At 36.1% G+C, this 8,196-nt stretch overlaps 1 protein-coding gene across 1 annotated transcript; it reads left to right on the forward strand.

Moving 5' to 3' along the window:
• Positions 1-4,933: 4,933 nt before the first annotated feature.
• On the forward strand, positions 4,934-7,895 carry LOC125476870. The gene is made up of 2 exons (XM_048583441.1): positions 4,934-6,298; positions 6,561-7,895. The coding sequence occupies exons 1-2, from the start codon at positions 4,934-4,936 to the stop codon at positions 6,669-6,671; spliced, it is 1,476 nt and encodes a 491-aa protein (XP_048439398.1). The 3' UTR covers positions 6,672-7,895.
• Positions 7,896-8,196: the final 301 nt, after the last annotated feature.

The following is an 8,196-nucleotide window of genomic DNA, read 5'->3' on the forward strand; positions in this document are numbered from 1 at the left end:
TTTCAAAGTGATAGTGAAGGTGAATATATAAGCACAAATTTTTTTAACATTTCTTGTTACAAAAATGGCATTTTAGTTATAAAAAAAAAAAATCATGTCCATATACCCCAAAACAAAATGGACTGGTAAAAGGGAAGCAAATACACATTGTAGAAACTGTCATTGCTTTGCTACAAACTGCAAAATTACCTAGGCAGTTCTGGTTTTATGTTTGTGCCACTGCAACATATTTAACTAATAGAATGCCTTGTGCTACTCTCAAAATGAAATCCCATTATCAGTTGTTACATAATCAAGTTCTTGATATTAGGCATCTCAAAATTTTTTGTTGTGTATGCTTTCCTTTATTTAAGCCCTATAATACTTCAAAATTTTAACCAAAAACCAAAAACATGTTTTTCTGGGATATACAGGCCAACATATAGGGTTCTTATGTTTGATATTGTTACTAAAAAAACTACGTCTCTAGGCATGTACTATTTAATGAAACAACATTTCCATATTCAAATAGTTCCATTTTTACCACGTCATCACCATCCACACTTACACAACTGCATTACCTACTGTATCAATACCATCCATCTCATTGCATAATCAAGTGTTATCACCTTTCATCTCATAATCATTCATTTTCATCTACATTCACAGAATCGTTGAATGCCCATTCATCTAGAGCCTCAGATTCTTTGACTGCATCTAGTGCCTCATATTCTTTGGAAACATATGCATCTAATGCCTCAGAGTTTATTCGAACACCTTCACATAGTTAACAATTCATACCAATACATCATTCTCCTAGTACATTGCCTACTGATAACTTATCTACACATCATCCCATCCATGTGGACCCTGATTTCCAACATGAACAACTCATTGTTGTTCTTCCTATTCCAATGAATGTGTATCTAAAGCAAACAAGGTCCAAGAATGGTATTATTATAAGAAAGGCTTTTTCTACACTTGTTGGATCTTCCAAGTTACCTATCTCATAACCAGAAACCTTTAAAGCTACATCTAAAGTACCAAAGTGGCAAGATGCAATGAAGAATGAAATTGATGCGTTGCATTCTCAAAATACATGGTCTCTAGTTACCCTTCCCGCTGATAAGAACTTAGTTGGATGTAAATGGGTGCGCAAAGTATAGAAAAATGTAGATGGATCTGTAGCAAGGTACAAAGTCAGACTTTTGGCAAAGGTTATAGCCAAGAATAAGGTATAGACTATGGGGAAGCCTTCAATCCAGTGGTTAAGCCTACAATCATTGGGCTAATTCTTGCTTTAGTAGCTCAGTTCAAGTGGCCACTAAGGCAATTAGATGTAAAAAAATGCATTTTTACATTGAATTCTTCAAAAAGAAGTATACATGGAACAACCTCTAGGGTTTCAAAGTTTAAGCCACCTATCCAGTTATGTTTGTAAGCTTCAAAAGTCACTGTATAGACTTAAACATGCTCCTAGAGCCTGAAATGAAAGATTTACAAGTTTTTTTTACTAGGATTGGGGTTCAAAGCTTCACAAGACGATCCCTCTTAATTTGTCCAACATTCTTCAAAAGGTACTATGGTATTGCTTCTTTATGTTGTTGATGCAATTCTAACTAGTAGTAGCTTTCAATTGATATCCAGTGTGATTATAGATCTTACTACAAAGTTTGAAATGAAAGACTTGGGGACACTGCATTATTCCTTGTGTTTACAAATCAAGTTACCTCTGAGGGGTTATTTGTGTCACAATCAAAGTATGTCGACAACGACAGCCGTCGCTGTCGTCGTCAGCACCCCTTACCATGTCCTTTTTTTTACCATTATATACAATTATATCTCTTTTATATTAAAATTTACCAAACACTTAGTTTAAAAAAATAAAAAAAAAATTGCCAAATGTTTTTACACTTCTGTTTCCACTCGAATTACTTTTAGAAATATAGTTTATTAAACGATCACTTGCTTTATTGTACAATTGATTAAACTTAAATCACATCATAAGCACTTTTATAAAAAGCGCATTAATCTCAAATTGGACTTTGGGGTTGGATAGACTTGTGTTGAAAGTTAAACTTTGAGAGATGGGGGATCCTTGAGTATATTGTATTATTACACATTTAATTTCTTTTAGATGTGTATTTTAATAACTATCTATAATTTGTAGTATCTGTGGGCCTGAATATGTGCATGCAAAGCTTAAGGTACAGTAGCCCGTTGTAAGATTAACACACACAGCCCTCTAAGGCCCAACAGTCCACCCTAAAACATTTACAGGTTGAACACTTCAAGAAGTTCATTTATGCTTTCAAAAACAAGAAAAACCATGATATGATATGATTGAATGAAATCATTCTTAACCTTGCGAAATAACACAATTTAGATTTGACATAGGGGAAGTCATGGGTTGAGTCTCACAATGGGTTAGCAATAATATGGTTCAAATTCATTTCGACTAGAACCAAACCTAAGACCTCTTACTTACAAGTAAAGAGGAATACCACTGGACTGTAGTACTAATAACTTCTTAATTTCATTTTAAAAAAAAAAATTACTTTTTCATAATTTGGTTGTTAGTATATACAGAATGTGATAATTTTGTTGTTAGTATATGCAGAATATGATATGAATGTAACTGATATTCATTTGTTGCACATCCACTCATTAAGGAAAATCCATGACAACTGAAAAATAATAGTTGATATTATGATCATAAAATTCACGCTAAGATGTGAGGTTGACAATTATGCATTAATTCACAAAATTAACCGCGAAAAAAAATAGTGAGAGGTTATAATGTGTAGAATGTCTCATATCAGAAGTTTATCACTTTCTTGCCATTATAGTTTAACTTCCAACACATGTAGTCATTTGGAAATGCTTTAAAAATGAGCTCATTTGGAAGTTATTTGAAAATGGCGGAAAGCACATTTGGTGAAAGTGTTTCTGAGTTTCAAAAGCACTCTTAAGTGTTTTTTGGCAAGAAGCACTCCAAGTGTTTTTTTCCAAGATTCACTTGCATTTTTACTAGTGCAACTTCGACAAGTTGGGCGAGTTGGATGGTCAACCCAACCCTAACCCAACTTTCACATTCGGGTTCGGATTCATGTGGGATTAGTCCGATTCGGATTTTATTTGGGTTCGGGTTTATTCGGGTTGGGCTTAGATTCGTCAAACTTTATCGAGTTTAATCTTATAACACATTGTCACGCATGATTTTTTAAGTTTTGAACCAAACAATGTCAATATTAGTTAAAATTTCATTTGAACATCATCCACACAAAAGTTGAAGCAAACATCTTAGCAAATATTTCAAATGTTTCAAGCTTGCAAGTTGAAATTAAATTACAGGACATATACCAATGCGTCAACCAAATGAAACGTAAAAGTAATGCTATCATTCATTATCCATACAAAAACCAACAATGAACTTCAAGCATAGTCATTCCAAATTACATAATTTATATAATTGGGATGGGTAATATGTGCAAGAGAGAATTTGAGCTCAAAATCAAGTTGGGTTTGGGTTGACATGGGCGGGCAAGACATCAACCTAACCCAACTCAATAAATGATTGGGTAGAGGTCAATTGGGTTTGGGCAGGTTTATTTATTTATTTTTTAATTTTTTAATTTTTTAATTTATTTTTATTTGTCATTCTAACCCGCCCAATTGGGTTTGAAATTAGGTTAAGCATGGACAGATTCAAGTCGACCCAATCTAGTTGTACCCCTAATTTTTACTAAGGATTTGTTTCAAAAACACTTTTATAAAAAACGCTTTTAGTCATTTTGAAAGCACTTCCAAACGAGAACACACCATATCACATATCACAAATATATAATTCTCCCATACCATATCACAAAAATATACATATCTTTTTCATTTACTTTTTAAATTGGTTAAAATCAGGGACACGTATTTTTTGACTCACATTTGACACATATTTGGAATGCATCACACCCTGCTTTCTTATGCCTCTTCTTTAATGGGGAGTATTACCTGTTACAATCCATGTATAGAATAATGCCCAACTTCCACAGGTTTTTTTTTCTTCTTCAATGTGGAATAAATCATGAAGAAAAGTGGCGTTTGTCAATATACGGTCGATAAGCACAGTACGATTGGTCGATCAGCCACTCACAGTCATCATTATATCGAAAAAAATTATCTAGCATTTGAGAATTCTGTGTAGCCCGAACCCATTGGAGTTTGCTATTAAAGACACAATGAACCGTAGACTTGGGCTTATCTTTACCTACATATACATTTTCCAAATTCAGAGGGGTTTTTTTTATTTTTTATTTTTTTTTTTTTTTTTAGTAGAACAATATATTTTATACTAAGACGAGGGGTGAGTTCGGCTAAGTCACATAATGGGCAACCTAATTTGGTATCGAAATCGTCATCAACAAGATTCGAACCTAAGATCTCTTACTTATAAGTGAAGAGAGATACCACCAAACCGTAGTATTGGGTGGCAATTCAATGCGTATTAAGAGCACAAGACTTCTTGTAAGGTCACACTTAGGTGGCATGCCTACCCGGTCATTTGTGATGTTGGCTCACACACTTACTAGACTCAATAAATATTTCAGTTATTTAGTTAAGTCCTTTCTCTTCTTTTTGATAAGATTACTTACCTAACAATTTTTGTTAGTTTTAACTTCTCATTTAATAAGTTGCTTACGAGTTGACTATCGTTACAATCAAATCCTTTTTTTTGCTTTCTTATTTTCTTCCTTATATAAAAAAAAAAAAGCTTATTTTCTTTTACAAAAGGTAGATTATAAATTAAGCTCGTAACGTATAGTGAGAGACCTTCATGCAACAAACTAGTAGCTGCGTTACGGAGCCCCACTCATCATAGTCTTCTTCCTCCTCTTCCTTTCTTTTCCACTCCAGTTTTCTTATATTTTTAGGGTTTGGAGGAAGTAAAGTTCAGAAAGACATGTGTTCTAGAAGAGAAAAATTAGAAACCTTTCACAATCCCATCAAGCTCTCCCTAATCTTGTCTAACATCAAACCCAAGCATGTTAACTTCATAATCCCCCTGATTCTTTGCTCCATCGTTTCCGTCTCCCTCATCTTCTACTTTTACTTCTCTGTACCCCACAAAATTGAGGGCAATTACTCCGTACACCGCAAACCCCTAATTACCGATGAGGAAAAGACGAATATAACCCACATTTTGTTCGGCATCGGAGGCTCAGTAAATTCATGGAAAGACCGGCAGCACTACAGCGAGCTATGGTGGAAACCAAACGTCACCCGTGGGTACGTTTGGCTGGACCAAAAACCCGACCCCAACATGACATGGCCGGAGACGCTCCCACCGTACAGAGTCTCCGAGGACACGTCACGGTTCAAGTACTCCTGCTTGAACGGTCCCCGGTCCGCAGTTCGGATAGCCAGAATAGTGAAAGAGAGCTTTGAGTTAGGGTTAGAGAAGGTGAGGTGGTTCGTCTTGGGAGACGATGATACGGTGTATTTCACTGAAAACTTAGTTGCAGTGTTAGCGAGATACGATCACAATCAGATGTATTATATAGGCGGGATATCAGAGAGTGTAGACCAAAATGTGGGCCATTCGTACAATATGGCCTACGGCGGCGGAGGATTCGCTATTAGTTACCCCTTGGCGTCTGAGCTCGTCAAGATATTAGATGGGTGCATCAATCGATATGATCAATTTTACGGCTCAGATATAAGGATCCAAGCTTGCTTGAGTGAGATCGGGGTGCCGCTAACAAAAGAGCCTGGGTTCCACCAATTTGATATACGAGGCAGCCCGCTTGGTTTGCTAGCGGCGCACCCGTTGGCCCCACTAGTGTCTCTCCACCACTTAGACTATGTGCAGTCCATATTTCCGAACCACACCCGGGTTGATTCGGTCAAGAAGCTAATTAGGGTTTCTAAAATAGACCCGGGTCGGACCTTGCAGCATAACTTTGGTTACGACTTAAGGCGTAACTGGTCCATTTCAGTCTCTTGGGGCTACACGGTGCTGTTGTATCCGAAGTTGGTAGCAGCTAAGACGCTAGAAACGGCGTTGCAAACATTTCAGACTTGGAGTTCAAGCATGGGTCCTTTTACTTTTGATACCCGATCCATTATGTTGCAGCCGTGTGAGAGACCGATTATGTATTTGTTGGATCAGGTTGAGCGGGTTGGTGAAGATGAGACCGTAACAACTTATAAGAGGTACAAGAGCGGAGTGGAGATAAATTGTGTTAATTGTGGCTGCAGGCCAGCCTTGGAAATTGAAATTTTCAAGGTCTCAGCTCCGAAGTTGAACCCTGAATTGTGGGACAAGGTGAGGAGATTAAAAATTTTGTCGTTCAATTAGTAGCATGAATAATCTGGGAAACTTTTGTTGTTAGGTATACTCTAAAATTAAGAATATGGACTAAGCTTTGTTTCATATTGGTAATTTTTTCTTTAAATTTTTTTAATAGACTATTATCGATTTATGCGTTGTGTTATGTAATAGTTAACCGCAATTAGTGTCATATATATGTGTAAGAAATTAATTTTGGGTAGCGCCTAACATGTTTGGCAAATGTTTTAATGGGCAGGCACCGCGTAGACAATGTGTTGAGGTCATCAACGGCACAGAAGGAGTAGATAATGTGATACAAGTACAGATAAGAGGCTGCAATCGCTTAGAAAGTGTGACTCCTCCGTAGAAGGTAAAACATGGACATTTGACAACATTTGATATAAGAATAAAGGTAGAATGTAGCCATTTTTTCCCCTGCCAAGTAGCATGGTTTGATTGATCATACTGTACAAATCTGAGAGGGTTCCAATAGAAAGAGAAAATATGCTACAAACCAGTAAAAATTGCCTGTTCAATTATGCGAGTTTTTAAACTGTATACACCATATATGTTGAAAGTTCCAAATATGTATACAATAAACAATACTATTTACAAACCTGTTCACATTAGGGGAAAAAAAGGCCCCCAAGGTGGGGTTCATGACGTTCTGCAAGTTTATAGCAGTGTTGAAGTGCTCATTGTCCAAAATCTTCTATGTACATATACACTCTTATATGTCGGTGTTTTTACTTTGCTGTTACAAAAAAAAAAAAAAAAAAAAAAAGAAGGTTGTTTGTGTAAATAAATGACAAATTTAGTGAATATGAGAGAACAAAATATATGTGCAGTTTGAACTACGAATGATAACATTGAAAATAAATGGAAAAGTATTGCCTTATTTCAGCAAAAAATGCTCTAAACCTTAATTCCTGTACGAATCCAAGTTTCAAAACCATTCATACTCAAACTAATTAATCATACTCAAACCAATACGGTCTAATACATAAGGAAGTTGTAATTCAATCATGTTAACCTTATGGGATTTCAGATGGCTCAAATCCTCCTCTCATTGATGGGTGTTCAATCCCTAAGTTCGGTGTACAGAAGAATGGGGTTCATAGTGGTCATGGACTCATGTTCAGCTGGGAATGCAAGACTCGTTTTGCCTTGTAAGGGGAGGATGAAAATTACAAAACACCAAATGAATCGGATTCGTATAAGAATCGGTCGAGCTAACCTTCGAGCATTCATGAGTGCAATTCGATCGCGTCGCTGCTTCTTTGATCCTTGAATTTGAGTTCCTGTAAAACAACTTCGATTTTTTTCAGGTAAGAAGTTCGCCCCTCTTTCCTCGCGGGATAGTAGAGGTCGATCCCTATCGCCTTCGCTGCCTCCTTGTGGTCCCTCTCCTTAGCCTTTCCCGAAAATTAAAAGTATGGTAAGATCAGAGGAGATGAGCGATTCAGAGCTGAAGAGTAGATAAACCAAAAAGGATTGAGCGAGAGGGAAGAGACAGAAGGGCGATGGAAGAAAAAGAAAATAAAAATAAAATTTCAGGAACATGATTTACAAATTTAATCTAAAAAATTGATCAAACCTAGCATTATTTGTAAACATAATAGTCAACTTTTGATAATAAACAAAAAATGACCAAAGAGTCAATAGCGATTAAATTGAAAGCACTGCCAATATGTTGTGAAACTTTTTAATGTGTCCAGAATACGGATGGTATATCATGTGCTACTATACAAGTAGTGAGTTACTTGTGTTAAAAAATTAACAACTTAGAAAATAAAACTTTTTCCCACCCATATAATGACATATGACATACTACACATGTTTCGAACATAATAAAAAATTTCACCAATCCGTCAATTAAGAGAGGAGACGTT

Source organism: the organism of the source record quoted next, unplaced genomic scaffold (genome assembly GCF_019419815.1).
Source record: "Pyrus x bretschneideri cultivar Hongxiangsu unplaced genomic scaffold, Pyrus_bretschneideri_v1 Contig2, whole genome shotgun sequence".
NCBI lineage: Eukaryota > Viridiplantae > Streptophyta > Magnoliopsida > Rosales > Rosaceae > Pyrus > Pyrus x bretschneideri.